A 19,547-nucleotide genomic window follows, 5' to 3' on the forward strand; every position below is an offset into this window, starting at 1 on the left:
AAAAAGGGAAATAGTGAAATACATCTTCCTGTCAGTTTTACAATTAGGCAAAAGGAAAACAAAATACAAATCCTTTATTTAATCCCAATAGTTCCTTTAGGAAGTTTATCATAACGAAAAGCACGTTAGTCTCTGATGGCCATTCATTTTCCTTTTTCCCCCTCTTTGGATAATTTACATGTTTCTGCCTAAGGACCCTCAAAAACTAGATTGTTGGTGGTCATGGACATGGTGCTTCGCTGCCTGTACCTAGTAGCTTTGATTCCCTGTTCCTTTTAATGCAAACTTTTTATTCCTTATGTCCTCACGTATCAGCTAATCCCTTTCTATTAGTGCTTAATGCTTTTTTACACCATAAAAAGGAATAAAATTCTTTCTCTGCGATTTTTAAGACCAATTTGCTGATTATTATTGACATAATGGTCACACTTTACATATACCCATATTGCCATGTTTTAAGTATGATTCTGTTTTATTTAAACTGTTTTTCTTGGGGCTTCAGTTTTCATCCCTTCCCTTTCTCTGTCCTCTTTAATGTCTTCTTTCATCATGCTTACTGAGATAATCCTATGATTGTACCTCCTCTTTATTGTCTTTATTGTATACATTTCTTTTTTCTAAATGATTGGCACTTGTACAATTTTGATACAAATTGCCAGATAGCTACATTGCCAGCTCTCTTTCATTTTATGTCTATTTCTAATGGTTCAACATGTTACTTCCAGGCACCAGAGCACAGATTTTGCTTAATGACCTTCTTTATATTGAGTCTGAAGTCTGAAGAAGGAGTCAAGAAGAGAATGTTCACTACATAATGAGCACAAACCTAGGCTCAGACCTGGAACCATAAATCTGAGGAGAAAAATGGAGAAAAGGGCATGAGGATGGAGAATGCCAACTTTTCAGACTGTCATAGGTGTTGCATCTAGGGGATTGATTCTAGAGGAATATGTTCAAATCTCATGGATTCCTGGGATTTTTATGGCACATTTTATCCATCCATGCAAGTTACACTAATATTTGTCCTGGGGAATAACAGTATCAAGTGCCCTTGTTCCAGGTGCAAATAATATCCTCAGCAGTCAGCAGACCAAGGCCAACTTCCAATTTAAACCCCATGTAATCCCCATGAAGTCAATGGGCTAAACTTACAGCATTTTTTCTAATACACAGAATCAAAGAAAGATATCTTGCCAAATTTGAACAGGTGCCTGGCTCACAACCAAAAGGATCTTTAATAAAGAATTCCACAGCCACAACCATCATACCCTTCCCCCATACCAACTAGCAACACCTTCTTAATCAAGCAGCAAGACCTCACAGGGGGTAAGAAGGATTCATTTGCTACAGATAAAGACCTCGTCATAGAATGGCTTTCCATGGGAGGTGCACATAAAAGTACATGTAAAATGGTTTCTTCATCTGGACAGATTTCCCTGTGAAAAACTCAGCAGGCAGTAAAAGTCTGTTCTGAGACCTTCTGCTGCAGGCCACTGAACTTTTCTGGTGAATAGAAGCTTTTGTGTGCTGCATTTCATTGATTCAGCATTAAAGTCTGGCCATGATTCTCTATATTTAAACAATATTTAAACAATAGTAAGTAAACAATGTTACTATATTGGCTCATTTTGTAAATAAAAGTCCCTGAAGATAATTGATGGAATGAAGACAATTATTTACTATACTTGCATCTTCTTCTTTCTAATTCCCCACAGTAGTTTAAATAACTTTAGAATTCAAATCCCATTGTTAATTTCATGATAACATATTTATCCGCACAATCTTCATTTTCTGCAATAACCAGTTTATTTAATTGAAGGGCTTAATGATACAAAAAAATTGTACCACCCTTCAAATATCTTTAAAAATTTGAATTGTTAACAGTTTCTTAAATTAGGAATTTCTGGCTACAAAACTGAATTTATTGCAAAGTAACTGTAATGGTGTGATTTATATGGTGTGAATTTCTCATATTAAAGGCTTCATAATCCTTTAAATTATAGCCACATCTGCCACAGAGAAAGAATATAATAGAGGCAGTCACAGTAAAGTTAAGTGTTCAGGAATGAAGCCCAGGCTACATGCTTTCCTTTCACTTGATCATTTATATCCATTTCTAGAATAAAATGCCACAATTTTCTACATATATTACCTCACCATATTGTTCCAGTAGCAGAACACCTCAAAGTCTTTTAGGCAGTTATCCTCATGACGTTCATGTGTGGTAAGAAATGTTATTACCCCTGTTTTATAAATGGGGAAACAAGGCACAACATGACTAAGGGCTGTATCTACAAGAGGAGACTTAGATACTGCAATGCTGATACCTTGCTGTTTAACAGAATTCTCAACTGCAGGCTAGGTACCTAGGCTTCCTATATTAAGCATGGGGAATGTTCGACTCTTAAGAACTGGATAGATTGGGAGCCATCTAAAACAGGCTAAGCTAGGTAGTAGGAAACATGGAGCCACAAGCCTGCTCCCATCAATGCCTTAGATGCTTGCCTCTGTCTAAAGGAAAGTGCTTAATTTCACTTGACATTCACAACCCTGAACCCTCTCCTGGAGCCAGGGCTATAAGCCCTGCTTTTATTCAAAAACAAACAAGCAAAGCAAACCAAACCAAACCCCAAAGCTCTTCCCAAAAAAGGAGCCAGTTCTTTCAAAACACATAGTTTTAGTGGTCCCAATATCCTCTTTCTGCCTAAGAACCCTATGGTTAGGACATTTAGAACAAAAGTATCAGATTAGGCTGAACCTGCCCACACATGCTTAGTTCCTGACTCAGGAGTCAGGCACATGTGTGTAGGTTCCTACCAATCTGGGACTATTGCTTCAATTTTCTCCAATGGCTGGGACACTGAAACAGCCTCTGAAATCCAGGACTATCTTGGCCAAGCTGGGACTTATGATCATCCTATCCAGAAATGATTAGGGGTCTGGAGGCAAGACTTATAAGGAAAGGCTAAAAGAACTAGGGTTAGTCTGGGGAAAAAAAAAGACAAAGGGGGGACTTGACAAGAATTTTCAAATACCTGAAGGACACTTACAGAGAAGATAGAGATGGGCTTTTCTCTGTGGCCACAGAGGACAGGACTAGCAACAATGGCCTTAAGTTTCAGCAGGGGATATTTAGGTCGGAGATTAGGAGGAACTTTCTGACTAGGGCTGTGTGTAGACAAAACAAGGGGCGTGTGTGCATGACACTTTAAAGCAGGCTAAATCCTTTTGCACCACTTTAATGGTGTCGATATTTGCATGCCTCAACGGCATACTGCTCATTAATTCCAGCTGCTATAGGAAATTTGCCGGTGTAATGCACCTTAAATGACTTAGGGTGCAGCAAACTAAAACTCCTCCGAGGAGCCGTGGAGTGAAGCACCAGGATCTGTGCAGCTCAGGGGCTCTGCAGGAAGCCTGTGCAGGCAGCCTGGGAAGGCAAGCTCCACCCAAGAAAAGCGGCAAGCTGGTTTTCCTCCCTCTCCTCCAAGTCTTCCTGCCTGCCTGAGCTGCAGAGAGGCCCAGTGCTTCCCTCCATGGCTGTGGTGCCCCCAGGACCAACTGAGCTGGGTGCCTGTGGGCAGGTGCCACCGGGGGGGCGGGCATCACTGCCATGGAGGGAAGCACCAGCCCTCCCCGCAGCCCAGGGACTGCTCCACCCGCCGGCAGCTCGCCCTTCCCTCCCCACCACCGGAGAAGCAGGTAAGTGCAGGGTGTGTGCATGACATGGAGGCTTTAAGGGCCTTAAATTGAAGTGGTGGGTTAAAACTGCTTTGTCAACACACACCCTATGAGGCTGGCCAAGCATTGGAATAGGCTACCTAAAAAAATTGTGAAATCCCTATTCCTGGAAGTTTTCAAGAGCAGGTTGAACAGACACTTGGTTGGGATGGTTTAGTCAGGGATGTTCCTGCTTTGATCATGGAGCTGGACTGTAAGACCTGGTGAGGTCCCTTGCAGCCCTATTTTCCTAAGATTCTATGATCCAGAGGTTCTCTGCCTCCTCCAAAAGGGTTAAGCAGTCCCTCTGTCCCCAGTACAGCCTGCATAGCCCCAGGCACCCCCAAAAATACTCAGCTATTTCCTTTCCATCTTTTGAACTCCCTTTCCTCTGCCTCATCTGTTGCTCTGCTGCCTTCTGCTCCCAGCTCTGTGCTTTTTGTTTAATCTGATGCTGTTTTCTGCCCCATCTGCTTCTGTGCTCCCTGTACACACCCTGATCTGCCACATACCATGCACAAAGGCTGCATGTACCACAAGTAGGCCACCTCTGGATTAAAACGTCATCAGCTACAGTAAGATCTGAATTGTGTCTTCCATTTCCTGTGTGAATGCCCTAATCACTAGGCTAGTGGAAAAAAGGGAGATGTCACCTCCTTTTCCTGCAGCCATGTGTTCTGAGCAGGCCAACAAGCTCAGCTCCCACATAAAGGATGGATTTTAAGGTGATACTCTCAGTTTGTATGCAAGATAAAACTAAGAGTATGTCTTGGTTTTCAGATTTAAGAGGCATATTAGAAAAGTTGAGAACACTCAGCTTCACTTGGGCATTGAACCAATCTCACTGAAATCTGTGGAAAGTTTCTTGTGAACCTCAGTGAGGTTTAGATTGGATGCTAACCAAATCTTTCTCAACTTACCAAGTGAAACTGTGATGCCCCCTACTTTCAGGTTCTTTTTGCAAAGAAACTTAAGAAAGAAGAAACTTGTTTTCTTAATACAGTACCATCACAGAGATTCCAAAGGGGAAAAGAACACCTATTTCTTAATTATGGATTGAATTACAGGAATCGTTGTATTAGTCTTTTATCATTATTTTACAAACAATCAGGTATAGGCTCGATTGTACCCATTTATTGTTTCTGCTACCACAATTTGTGTTGACATTTTGAATGAATCAATAAATGAAACAATCATATAGGTATCTAAATGTTCTAATTTACATCCATAAAGTTAAAGAGTTGGACAGTTTTGGAAAAAGACATCTTTAAAGATCATACTAGCCTTGGGCCAAATCAAAGCTTTATCCAGATACATTTAAACTCTCATTTATTTCAGTAAGAATTTTTTGAGTAAAAACAGATTAGATATGTCCGGATTTGCACCCTTGCTATTAATCACACTAGAACAAAAATGTAGTACAATGATAATGGCACCTAAAACCCAGATACTTTTATACTGGGTCGAAGTGCACGCCCCTTGCCTTGAACTATGGGTTAAACACCTGAAACAGTATTTAGTACTTACCTTGATGTTATTCAGGATGAAAACTAGAGTACAACCCCATAAATACTTAGATCAGTAAGAAGATGTGACACATCAAATGGAGAGGTAAAAATAGATGGTAATTATTCAACATATAGATTTACTCTCAGATCAATTTATTACACTTCTACCAACCTCACTGCAAATTTAAAAATGTATTCATAAAAATAAAAGCTTTAGAAAGAAGTTAATGCAGAATAAAGCCAGTTAGTTTTGCAAGATGTCCACTGGTTGGCTGCCATACTAACAAAGTTAAATGTTTTTGTGCTTATTTGCATAATATGTCAATAGAATTCAGTAAGCAAATGTGTATAGAAATCCGAACAAACAGTAGGTTAAAATATTGTACAGTGTTCCTATGTACATCATAATGTAATAGGTCTTCCCCTCTCCACAATACTAGTGTAGCTGTAAAATGTGTATTATTGCATAACACATCCAATTATTTAGAATAAAATACACCTTGCACAAGCCAAGCCAGAAAGTGTTACAAGGTTGTGCCCTATGCACTTAAGTACATATATGCCCATTAATATATGTACTTGTTTCCATCTTTGTAAAATTCTAATAGTTCTCCAGATTAATATTGTTGAGTAATATAGATGTATTATGACTAAAAAACCTCAAAGCCATCACCATGCATGCCATAAGCCAAACACTAATCCAAATAATACCAGTATAAATCTAGAGTAACTCCAGTGAAGTTACAACTTTTTATTATTTAGTCCTTCAGAATCACTCTTAAGACTCGGCCTCATTTAATAAAACAGAAAACTGATTTTTTCTGTCACCATATGTATTAAAAATGTATTTCACTCTGTAACAAATAGGATTTGAATCAAACCCACGAATATCAGCACTCCTGAACTTTGTATATGTGCAACCAGATATAAGATTTCCAAACTAGCTCTTGTCCGTGCAATGGTCCAAATTTTAACACCACATTGAACTCTAAGGAAGTTCAGAACCAAATCCAAATAAGAATTTTGTAGCTGGGGGATCTTTTGTTTGAAAAATTATCCTGTCCCAACCAACTTGAGATAAAATGATTCAAAAGAATCTCCAGTATAAGCAAAATATAGATTCATATATGGCAATTATTCAAAGCTTTAGCTAGTTTGTAATATTACAACAGTCCAAGTTAGAGAGATGCCATTTTGTTTTGCGGCCTGAAACAAGTATCACTGATCATTTTTAGTATCCTGAGACAAGTAGACTAGTAACAAATTTTCATGACAGATACATACATTCAACAAGATAATAAATTAGCTTCCCCAGAGAAGGCTCACTAATAAGATTGGATCTAAAATTTAGGTCACTTAATTTTAAGACTCAGCTAATAGGCTTAAAAATGGATATCACTTCACAACATAAATTCAGATTCAATCTTTTCTACCATAAACAGTGCCATTATAAAGTTACGATGACGAAACTTGCTGTAAAATGAAATGATTCAAATGTAAAATTCATTTGATTTCCCATTGTAGAGGCTCTATTTATAAAAATAAATAAATAAAAGATTCTGTACCATGTCATGAAGTTATGAAGTTTAAACAATTAATTTTTAGTACTGTATAAAGGCTGATATTGAAAAAGATACATTATAAAATAATGTCAATGTAATTTGTAAGCTACTGATTATATCCCCCCAAATATCTGTTCCATCTCACTTATATCTCCAATACCAGAAGTACATTTTTAAATAAAAATGATATCCACCTTTTCTTTTTTAGTGTTCATTACTTAAACATGACAATAATAGCATTTGGAAGTCCTCTGTATACCTGACAATTTTATAAGAAAATTGATAGCCAGCTAGGTCAGAAACAGGGCACTTGGCTTGTCTCATACAGAAACAATATATCATGAACTCATATTCTTAACATATTTTAAGTACTAGAAAAAGTTATGAAAAAAATATACCAATAAATTTTGTACTTACTCGCCAAAGGAATGTTTTTAATGTATTGTAACTCTGTCCGCTCTGTCTGTTCAATCTTTGGCAGTGTGTGCATCTCACCATTTCCATTCTCTACCATTGTCACTGGTTGACTGATGATTGATGTCTTTTTCAAGGTTTTCATACTCCTTTGTACTTCTGCCAGTAGCACGGCTTGTATCGTCTCAATAATCTGTCATGGATGCAGATTATTACAGAATGATATTTGCATTTTTCATTATTTACATGATATTTTCAATTGCTTACCTAAGAAACCCAAAATTCATTAAAACCCATTAACCATGATACATTTGCCAATAGTTGGTCTCACACTGATAAATGAAATTCCACCATTCCCTTCTATATTTAGGTGGAAAAAATGACTCGTAATGGGTAGTAGCAGGTAGTCTGTTGACTTCAGTGGAACTTTATACCCATTATGGATCTGACTCTTAGAAAGAAAATTCTTCAATTTGCTGCATATTGTGAGAAACATTGTGGGAAAGATGAGTACTGTGTAAGGAACTCACACTTAGGGCATAAGTTTTCGCCACTTCTAAAGAGGAAGGGCAAGTGTCGGATTGAGAGCATGCATCAAGGATGCTTCAACTGTTGCATTTGCATGCTCTTATACCAATACAAACTAGCTACATTCCCCTAATTTTGACCCCAAATGAAGTAGGGTTGAAGGTGGAGTGGCTTTGCTATACCTGTATTACTACCCAATGTTATTGTAAAAGTTTATTTGGTATCCCTTGATGTTGATACAATTGTTGCCTCTTTATCAACTTAGTTTAATGGATTTATTCTTGATGCGGAGGAGCACTAATGTTTTGCTATTACCCTTGGTTTTGTATGACTATACTTCAGCCAAGCTGGCATTGCATTTTTTTTTTTCAAAATTAAGGGAAAAACCTATTCCAGAGAACTCCCATTATCCAAAGGAAAGATTCAAGATCTACTGGAATTAAGATGGGTCTTGAACATGAGTTCAGCAATATGTTCAAGCAGTTGATTATTTCTGCCCTTGCTTACTGGTGTCACTGCATTTCAATATAAATTAAACACAGAATATCTACTTTAAATTAATACAGCTGGACATTTCAAATTACATCTATTAAAACAGGATTCTAAGTTAAAAAGTTTATAGTATCCAACCCTAGCCTTATGCAGCTTACAAAGATCCCTAGAACTCTTGAGACTAGCTGAAAGGAAAAGATATTTTAAAAAATCAAGGTACAAACTTGCTGAGATTCTGAAGATAACAGTTTAACTCCTGACATTGTTTTCACAATGTTTTAGTTTGAATGACACTAAGCACCAAACATTATCTCCTGTGCTAGGATATTAAAACTCCCATGGAATTTTTAGGCGCAGGCCCTTTTTCAGGCATGCCCCTCCTTTCTGTGTTGACTACTAAACTTGTCTCGTTTGGCTCCGTACCAGAGGTGGCTGCATACATATCAGTATTCCTTGGTAAACAGAGACCGTTTTGGGTCCAGCTGAGCTCTTCTCAGTGCAAGATCTGATAGGAAGGGAGCAAAGGTGGCTTAATAAAACTTTTGCAATACCCAAAACCTCAGGTAGCCAGAGGCTGCCCATAATATAAAACAAAGCAGCACTAGAGTTGCTCTATTGTTCTCTGGCTAACAACTGTCTAAGATGAAACTACCTGCCTCTGTAAGCAGTATATTTCCCTGATGTGTGGTGGGGCCAAGAGCATGTAGCGTAGAGCTGGTTATACCAGCTTTACACTATTTAGGAATTTTGTTCCCCAAGAGAAATCCCTAGCTGGTTTACCATCCGCTTTACTAGAGAAGCCTAAAGGGGACTGGTAAGGATCAAGGTTCTGATCAATCTGTAAAGTGTCCTGAGACCATTTATGATGAAACTTTCTATGAAAATATCTTGCAATTTTTTGCAGTTCTTACTTTGTCTAAACTGCCTGATGACAAAATGGTAGGAGTTGTACTCCCTCTGCTACAGTCCCAGCATCTTGAAATTCCATACGTCATAAAGAGAGGAAATTCTCCCTCACCCAGTCCCCCAACCCCTCTAACTCAATAGTATGCAAAGGCATTCACCTTCTAGGGAAGGAAATTCTCTGAAGGACAGGCAGAATACTAAGGTTTTAAGACTCTACTGCTGAGAGAGATAACCAGACAGACTTCTCTGTGGAAGAGGACTGTGTTCCAAAAGAACCACGTTACCAGAGGTAGATCGAAAGAGGTATATAATCAGTGCATCACCCTACTGTCTACTCTAGCCATGCTCATTCCTTGGCTGGCCTCTCCCCATTCAGTTGCCCCGGCAAACCGAAACCCGGCAGTAGAATTGAGGCTGTAGCTGTCTAATGCCACTAAGTTCCAGCACTGGATGGATGTACCATGCCAGCATAGAAGTGAGCTGCATCAAGTCACAGGGAGCACACCTCACCCTTTGTATTTTGATTTAACACAACTATTCCATCTTAGAATGACAACACGTTTTATTTTATTGGGGAAACCAAAAAAGAGGCTGAGTTAGTGTTGCAGGGCACTAAGGTGCCTGCTTCTTTAAGAACAGAAACTGCCTAGGGAGAGGGCCCTAGGAGTCAGAAGCCCCACAGGTGCAGGTTACTATGGGAACAGTCTAATGAGGAAATTAGCCTGCACCTGCACCCTGTCAGCTGACTGGAAGAACGCAGGGCCCTGGGCACATATAAGCCACAGGGTTGAGACTAGTAGGACTTACCTCTCTGGCAGCAGCTAAGGGGAAGGAGCCTCCAGGGACTGCCTAATATGCTGCATACAGGGCTAAGGGGGCTCCAGGAGCTCAACAGGTACCCAACAGGTACCCTAGCCTACAAGGCACTTAGTGCTGGGGGAAGTTTGACTTTTTAAAGGGACAGAGCACACCCTGAACCACTTATATTATGTTATAGCCCAGGGGCTCATATTTAAGTTGCTGTTTATAAACACTGGTGGATTGGGCTGAGGCTACTAGGGAAGGAGGAGGCCTCATTGGGGGCCCATGACAGTGTGGGGACCCCAGCGCCAGGGGGCACACTGACAAAAGGGGTGAGCAGAACCTGGTGCCAGTGTGGGGTGCGGAGGCAGGGCTGTAGAGAGACCATGTGTGCATGGCATCTGCAAGGCTTGGGGCATGGAAAAGGGGCAATTTTGGAGCCACGCATCTAGCTCATAAGACTTAGAGTGACCCATGAGGCAACCATTTTGTGCAAGACCCAAAAGCGGTCCAATAACCCACAGGGTTCAGTGGGGTCCATCAGGACCGTGTCCAAAAAAACTTGAGGGCAGCCTCCAAATTCTTGATAATTACTAACAAGACATGGCAGGTGAGAAAAAGGGTGCCCATTGGGCAAAACTGGCATGGTCACAGAGCCCTAGGGGCGTCATGGCCATCCCTGGGGACCCCATCCCATGACAGATATGAGCCAAAACTAAAGCTCCAGAGCTAAAGAACCTTGAACTTTGGGAAATCAGATCCAGATGCTGCAGCTGGATCCTAAAATCGATACTGAATTACTACAAAAATAACAAGCAAAAACCTGCTTCCATTCTTCCCAGGTTGATTTTTGACAGGGGTTCAGAGGAATCCACAGAAGAACTGTGGATATTTTGTAGAAGCATATCTTTTATGTTAGGAGAGACCGTGCCTGAAGGCTACAAAGTTATCGTCTTTTCACAGTTTTCTGATCTCCTAAGAGCCTGTCACAAACCTGGATCAGATATTCATTACCTGAATCACTAGTGTGTACTCCAGCCAAGTAGTATTTTGTAACATGTAATTTCCTCTAACATCTTAGAATTGAATAAAAAAGTGTTGCAAATGGGGACAACATGATATTTGTGGAGGCAGCTATAAATCTCTGCATGCTGCTTGTCTATAATTTTGTTGAATAAGCACATCCACATAAGTGTGGTTTCACATCTTCAGCTTTGCTCTCTCCCTGTATGTTTCCTAGCAACCCAAATATTTTTTGTCAGTGAAATTCAAATTCCCTCTCTAAGTACTTTGCCTATTTCTGCAAGAGAGCTCCTCTCAGTTTCCCACCAGTATCACTAATCCCTGTGCTAGTTTACAAATCAGTTCTAGGATATAACTAGATTAATTTTATGGGTTTCTATATTCTGTAGGCTGTAAATATATTTTTCATGTAGGATGGGGCAATTCCTCTAATTTTGCAATCAGTGTTGTAAATATTAGCTGATTTAATGAGAGATAGTGGGCACTAATAGAAACAGAAATAACTTGTCCTAAGTGGATGCCTTACAGTGTGTAGCCATACACAGGATCTGTAACATATCTGCTATACAAACATTCAGCAAGGAAAATGAAAAGGAGCTCAGATAAGCAAAATCATTATATTTATGTTCAGTGATACTAAATTATTTTTTCACTCTACAGTCTACTATTCTGCTTGTGAGGATGGGACCAGGCAAGAGAGAGAATATGAAGTTGTTTCCCTATTTGGCCAGGACATATACTGCACAATATAAAATAACTGTCTTTCTAAAGAGCCATCATCTCCTACAGCCACATAACTGTGGAACAGAAAAACATTTCAGTAATCTCACAGGATCCAAGCTTTCTATATTGGTGAGTTTCTTAATTCAGAGTTTCTGGTAACTACTGTTGCACCACTGGATGACCACTGTTGTGACTGGATGAGGAGATAGGTGAGACTGTGCACAAGAATGACACTGTACCAGACCATTTCCAGAGGGCTATCTTAACATAATTTGTAGAAGTTAACTACAGCTGTTCCATCCTGCATAGACAAAATATGAAATGGATACAAAGGGGACCAGTTATTCTGGCTAATAACTGTCAGGATTACATACACAGGCACCATTTATGGCTTTATAATATGTAGATGCTAAAGTACTATAAAGCCTGCACAAGCTTAAGGCTTGTCTGTGTAGAGAAGTTACTGGGCAGCAACTGCAAAACTGGTGCTGTAGGCTACTGGGGGCCTTCAAAACCAGGTCCTAAATGTTAACAGCAAGAGTTCTGGCAACACATTTTGGGAAACAATGGACAAATTTGTTTTTCAAATATGGAATAGTATACTCAAAGAAATATTATATATAAAACAGCATTGTGCCATGTCAATAGCAATTTCTTTTATTATTATTAATACTATTTAGAGAAGAGGTCTTCTTTATTTTTCCACAGAAGTTGCATTAAGTACAACTACCATTAGGTAAAACAGCTAGGAAATCTAGTTATGTAGAATGTATCACATAGTAATCAACTAACCATTTACACAAAGAATAACCTTATCCTGCCTAAGTCAGATCCTCTGATTACATAGGAAGAAAAACAAAGAGGTTGTCAGATGCATGTAGAGGATAAAAAACCCTGCCAGAATGAAAGCACTTGTGACTGAGGCCACATTTAATGATATTACTCCCAGGGCTGAGGGACCAAGAGCCCTCAGGGACTCTGGGGTGGAAGACCGGGTTGGCCAGACTGGGTTGTCTGGCTGACCCAAGAAATATGGCCATAAGAAAGAGTGTTTTCCTGTGTCTGCTGAACACTACAGGGAAAGCACAGCAGAAAGATTAGCTGGCCTGTGACCAGCATGCACCCAGATGCTGTGTTTATTAAAATTCATTAGGGGCCCAACTGAGGTGATGACACACACACTAGTGTCCAAGAGAGCTCAAGCCATCCATTATAGAGTCAAGACCATCAGGTTGGCACATGGAAGGGGTGTAGGGGAGGTGGAACCCCAAGGAAGACCACATGTGACACTTCCAAGCAAGTCCTAGACAGGAACCTTTCACTTCTGAACTTAAGAACAAGTGGTAGGCAAGTATTGGAGGCTTCTGTAAATGGTGGAGAAAAACCAAGCCCGAGCCAGGATCACCACGCCCTGAGCCACTCGGGATCAGCTTCTTGAGCTTAGGTTGGCAGACCCACACGAAGTCCTGTTTCATTGGTGGGGCTTAATCTAGGCACAGGAGTCTGCCTATATCCCACAAGCCATGTGGCTAATGCTTGGATGTATGTACTTTGGTCCTAAGTCCTAAGAACATGTATACATGTTTATCAACCACTGTAGGCAGGACTACCGATTAATAAAATAATATGAAGCAGAACTCACTGTCAGTTTTCCCTAAATGAGCCAAACTCTTTTTCATACAACTGGTCTTGCTAAATCAGGGACCAAAGAACACTATGGGCACAGACAGAAAGGCAGCTCTTGGCTGTAACTTAGAATGCTTTGCAGGAAGCATTTTAAATTACAATGATCCCTGGGACCAAACAGAAGTTCACTGTTGGTTCTAAGGGGGAGGGGAACCTAGCAACAGCCCCTCCTCCCTGCCAGCTCCCTGCCAGCCCATGCTGTTTTCAGAATGGGAGTGGGGAAAGGGAGCAGAGGGAGCTCAGTCTAGGGGTTCTCTTGCCAGCACTGGAGGGTGGGGGAATTGAAGCTCAGGTGGGGAGGGGCTCCACCTCACCCACACCACCCTCCAGTGAGGCTGAAAAAACTAAACTCCCTCCATAGACTGAACTCCCTCCATGCCCTTTCCCCCTCCCATTCTGAAAATGGTAACAGGCTGGGAGGCAGCACAGACACAAGTTACAAAAGATGCTATGCTTTCAAACATTTTAATTTGAACCCTCAGGCAATCAGCCATTTTTGAAGCAGTCTGCTACTTGTGTTTGGTCATGACTATAGACTGTTTCCTGTGGCCAGATCAGGAAAAAGTTGCTACTTCTGTTTGCACCCTATAAGGATAGCATGAGTAAGCTTGCCCACACTGCAAATGTTCTATGGATAGATAAAGGAATTCAGTGTCCATGTGTGTCAATCTGGCATCTTTCATAAGCACTCATCTAACACAAAATATCTTAAAACACTAGGAGAAGGAAAGACAGAATCAAGTAATTTTCTATTACATTTTTCTAGCTGAAATGATTCAAGGTGGGTATTTGAAATTCAGTAAAGGAATGAGGAGGACACGTTTCAGTATTTAACATTTCAAAGTAAAAGAGCCAGGGAGGATGGGGAAAAATATTTTTTATATGAAGGATTCACAAAAGAAATCCTCAAGGGAGCTAAGATATTTTTTTTCCCTTGCTAACAATCAACAAAAGGAATAACATGTTTTGATTACACTACAGGTAGGCTGATCTGGGAAACGGAACTTTCCTTAGGAATTTTTTTTTTGCAATTAGATCTTGTACAAAAGTTGCCAAACAAATTAATGTACTAAATAAAATGAGAATTTAAACTAATACCTTTTGCAGTGATAATGGGGGAGAAGACTTTTTAAAATATGAAAAATTAAGAGTTTAGAATAGGGAAACAAAATTTGGCTATGCTGTATCTGTTATTTTTATTTATATGTGAACAACACGTACATTTAATATAATAATTTATGGAGAATGTTGCAAAAGGGTGCTTCATTTATTTCTGAAATAGCAATGAAGCGAGTGACTGAAAAAGAGCAAATAATTTCTCCTTAAAATGACATGAAAAGAAAAAGTCCTGTTTCCAAGCACCATTAATTTAAAAATATTAAGCTATAATAGTGTCTAGTACAGTGAATACTGAAAAGGTGAACTCTACTTGAATTTTAACACCACGCAAACCAAGTATTAAAGAAGTTCTGCCATTCGGCTTGTGGAAAAGATGTTTAAAAGGGGACATCATAGCAGTTTCAAAATACTTGAAGGGTTGCCATAACGAAGAGGGAAAACATCTTTTCTCTTTTGCTGCAGTGAGCAGGACACAAACCAATGGCTTTGAGTTGCTGCAAAGTGGATTTAGATTGTATATCAGGAAAAACTTCTTCATTGCCGGAAGTAAGGCAGTGGAATAGACTGCCTAGGGAAGCTGTGGACTCTTCATCCCTGCAGCTGTTCAAGAAGAGGTTGGAAAGCTACTGATGATGAATCTATGTTCTACTTTGGGTATTTCCCATGCTTCGGGCCTTTTCTGGTTGCTGCATGGGGCTTGGAGAGAATTCTGCCCCTCCCTCCATCCCCTTGATGCTACATATGTCAGGGTTTTTTAAGCCTTCCTCAGAGGGACTGGGTGTTAGCTGTAGCTAAGGCTGGGGATTCTGACTGGGGTCAATGCTCCTGCTGGAACTGACTAGAGAGCCTAACTCCTGTTCATTGATGGTAGATGGTTAACTCTTTTACTTCTGCAAGCAAGGCTCACAGGCAGGCTGAAGTATGAGCTCAGTAAAAAGTTGGATATTCTTTGATGGACTTGTCCCTGCACCTTGCTTATATTTGAAGCTTTTAAAACCCTAGTTGCACCACCCTTTAAGAGGTATCTTTGTCTATGCTGCTTGCCTTTCAGTAAGTGCTTGCCAGAAAGGATCCTGGGAAAATTCCACAGCAAATGATTAAACAGGGAGTTCTGAATCAATGATGCAGAATGCTGACTGGCTTGCTGAAATGGACAGGCTGATGCAAGATCTTTTCTTAGGTGCAGGAGTATGTAAGGGCAGGGTTAATCTACCTGAAGAAGTTAGTGCCCAGTAATCTAGGATGTGAATTTACAGTGCACTGGCTACTTTGCAAATCAGAACTGACCTCCTGTGCAAATACTATTACTGTTCTTGATGAGAGAGTGAGCTCTTAGTTCTGTACATTTTGTACTTTCCAATGAATTGAGTAGGAGCTGCATTAATACCATGACTCTGGGCTTCTCCATACCAAAACTTACTGAATACTAACTTCCCTGAATAGAGAAGCCCAGAATCATGGTATTAATGCAGCTTCTACTCAATTAATTGGAAAGCACAAAATACACAGACCTAATGCAACCAACTACATTGCAAATACAGTTTTCCTGGATATATATCTGCCACTCCAAAAATTAAAGACATCAAAGAGTTTCAGGCTGCTTATTCACATTTATTTAAAAAAGTGTGATGGGATCTGATCCCTGACCCCAACTATTGCACCTTTTGCTGAGCCACTTGTGCACTGGCAGGGCAGGAAATTGTTGGGACTGGGAACTGGTTCCCATAAACCAGTGTCGTCCTAACCCCACCACATATTCAATTTAAGGCATGATGGAAACCAGCCACAAAAGTATTACATGTTTTTAGTAGTATTTTTTTTGGCTGTTTTCCCTTTTTGTGGTCCCTTTAATTCCCTGAATGTGTAGCCAGGTCACTGTTTAAGATGTGACTAACAGACTAATCATGTTTTAAGTATAATTAATGTCTGCCAAGGTCTTCAGAAGCTGAGCAGGTGAGCAACGCATTATGTTAAAAAAATCTTCAAAAAATATCTGGATGCTCACCTGGCAGGGGTCATCCAGCCTCCCTGCCCAAATGCAGGGAGGCTGGACCTGATGATCTTGTGAAGTCCTTCCAGCCCCTAACATCTGTGAATCTATGTGGGTCTTACCAGATGACCATATCTAAGCACTCTGATCTCATGTGGGACTCAATAGGGAGGGTAGCCACCCTGGCAACCGATCACCACTGTGGTCCACCCCACTTGTTGGTCCTTACCTGGTCCCACCTCACCTCTGGTCTCTCACCTGACATGACTCTGATGTTCTGTTGGTTGTTGGGGAAGTGGTTTCTGGGGCAGGGTGTAACTTCATGGGTCCTGGTCTGCCTAGTCAGGCTAACCCTACTGCAGCAGGGCATTAAGGTGCTTGCTGCCTGTGGAGCAGAGATGAATCCCCAGGTGCAGGTTGCTAGAACAACTGATTAATGAGGGAATTGGCTGCACCTGCATCTGGTCAGCTGGCCAAAGGAGAGAGGGTCCTAGGCCCAGATAAACCCCAGGGCTGGGACCAGAGCTGTGGCCAGCAGCCCAGGGGGAAGGAGCTCTTCCAGAGCAAGCAGAGGGGAGAGGCTTGACTTCAGGCACAGCCCTGAGACGGGTAAAAGATGGAGCACCCCTTGGGTGGCTGGAATAAGGTTATAGCTGGATGGCTAGAGTTTATGTTATAGCCAGGGGCTTGTGTTTTTTTGTTGTTTGCTGTTTTGACAGGTGGCTTGGGTGAGGCTTTAGGGGATGGAGGAGGCCTCATAGGGGACCCGTGGCAGCGTGGGGCCCTGGTGCCAGAGAGGGTGCAGCATTTTGGGGTGCACCTACCCTGGTGCCAGAGAGGGTGCCGCATTTTGGGGTGCACTGACTCCAAGTGCCCAGTGAGGTGCAGAGCCAGACAGGGCGGCAGAGAGGCCGAGCGCCCAGCGAGGCGCAGAGCAAGACTGAAGAACGTTAGTTCCATCTGCAAGGCTTGTGGCATGGTAAAAGGGTGGTTGGAGCCACGCATAGCCCATAAGGCTACGGTGAACCGAAACACCTAGTACAGAACAGGGCCCACAAGATGATGGAAAGGCAGACTCCATATTATATAATTATCATCAAAGACATGGCGAGCAAGAGTTGAGGGTGCCCTTTTGGGCAGCTTGGCACAGTAGGGGGGCCTTAGGGGAGATCACAGCGACCCCAAGCTGTTACACCTACCTTGAGGCCTCTGTTTTTTCTGTACTTCCTCTTTAAGATGGGTGATCCATCTTATCCTTTAAGATAGGATTCTGAGCACCTGTTAGGGTTTCAGCTGTCCCAGCCTTGACCCCTTCTCTCTGAACGTACCCACTGCCTAGGCCTACTGTAACCTCCTTTCTGAGGAGTCAAACTCTGATGTGGTCCTATATGCGTACTATCAAAGGTAAAGTTAAAGCTACCCAGGGACTGTTAGTTTTTTAGACCACTCTTGAAGGATATCATACACTTTTTAAATGATATTATCGCAATTAATACACACAATTTCTTACCTTTACAGATTGCTCTCTCCAGCAAGAAATGAGTTTCACCAGTGAAATATTCCCAGGATCAGGAAAACGAGATCCACTTTTATCTGAAAATATATGCAATGTTCTTTATATGTTTACCCTGCAATATATGCATAAATGCATGCCTCTAAATTCCAAATCCCAAATTCAAAGAACAAATTATATTTGTAAAAGACTGGTTTATGGTTATACCACATTTCCATCACCAATTTTTATAAAGATATTGGGTAGAACTCTGTTAAATCCAGTCCCTTCTTTGCACAGAGGTTTGTGGAAACCGTCTCTTTCAGTCTGTTTCTTTTGCCCAAATAAATCTTTTCCCTATTTCATAATTGATTCCATGCATTAGATTTCACTGGTATCTTTCAAACAAGTCTTACTGAAATTCCAAGGATGAGCCATGTCTGAATAAGACAAGGCCAAAAAGTATTCAAAGAATATTGAAAATATGATTAGTATTTTATAAAGAGATGTATTTCAAAAACAACTTGTCCAAATCTGAGCAAAAAACATGCAACCTGGCAAAAACTATCACCTTTAGTGAAATGTCCTTTCTTGAAACACTTGAAGACAGTGGGAACGAAGGAAAAGGAGGGAAGAGATGGAAAAGCATCCCTCAGCTTTAACTATGGAAAAACTCCTACCTGTCCATCCAATGAAGTTCATTGAATGTAATTAACCTTGTGTCCATGCATTCTACAATGGGGTACGCATACCAGGAAAGGTGTTTGATTATTGCCAAGTTTTGTGTGTGAGATGTGCTAAACAGAATATCTGACATTTGCTTTAAATGGTACTGCTTGAGGATGGCGGTGGGTGCCCAAAAGCTCAAGCACAGCTGGCCGAAAGGACTATACATAACTTTTTTGTGGCCAGTGCTTACAGGCTCATAATGATCCCCTCTGCCTTAACATCTATAAAACTATGAATCTTTCACCAAAAAAAATGGAAGAGTAAATATGAACTAAGCATTCTAGTAAAATATTACTTAGTGCAAGATGGTAACCCACAAACTAAAATTTGGTTACTGTATGATGTGTGGCCATTCACACAGCCAAAAGCTAGTCCAGGTCATCAACACATATATAGTCTCCTGTCCCAGAATTTCTTGGAATATAAACTCACAATAATTTCCATGCATTTTACTTCATGTACACTTAGCAGCAGTGTTTGCTTATGCAGTGTAATAAACCATATCAGCATCAGTAGTAGCAAACCAGTGAGCTGATCAGTGCTCTCAGCCTTGGAAGCCCATCGGAGTCAAGAGCTGCCCTTGCCTGTGATGCACCCCTGAGGCCAGGAGTCCTAATCAACTGATTGGCTGCACCACACGTACAATGTTAGCTGCAGTGGGAATCTATTTTGTTCAATAATTTTGTAGCTTATTCCTTGTTTTATCGCATCCTTAAATGTATGAACTGGTTAATCATATCTTAAGTGTAACATCTGCCAGGGCCTCAGGGACATAAGTGGAGCTATGAAGATTTATAAAAGCTGAGGATGTGTTTCAGTAGAGGTAATACTAGACAATGAATTTTAGCATTATG

The 19,547-nt window shown here is 40.8% G+C and overlaps 1 protein-coding gene across 2 annotated transcripts in view; it reads right to left on the reverse strand.

Annotated features, from left to right (window-relative positions):
- WDR72 (WD repeat domain 72) overlaps positions 1 to 19,547 on the reverse strand; it is a 279,358-nt gene that overhangs the window by 98,946 nt on the left and 160,865 nt on the right. For both annotated transcript variants that reach the window (XM_019504240.1, XM_019504239.1), the window contains exons 17-18: positions 17,983 to 18,065; positions 7,208 to 7,397 (exon numbers count right to left, since the gene is read on the reverse strand). In XM_019504240.1, coding sequence (XP_019359785.1) covers positions 7,208 to 7,397; positions 17,983 to 18,065 — 273 coding nt within the window. The remainder of the gene's footprint in view (positions 1 to 7,207; positions 7,398 to 17,982; positions 18,066 to 19,547) is intronic.

The sequence above is a fragment of the Gavialis gangeticus genome, unplaced genomic scaffold, assembly GCF_001723915.1.
Source record: "Gavialis gangeticus isolate Ggan-Ray unplaced genomic scaffold, GavGan_comp1, whole genome shotgun sequence".
Lineage (NCBI taxonomy): Eukaryota > Metazoa > Chordata > Crocodylia > Gavialidae > Gavialis > Gavialis gangeticus.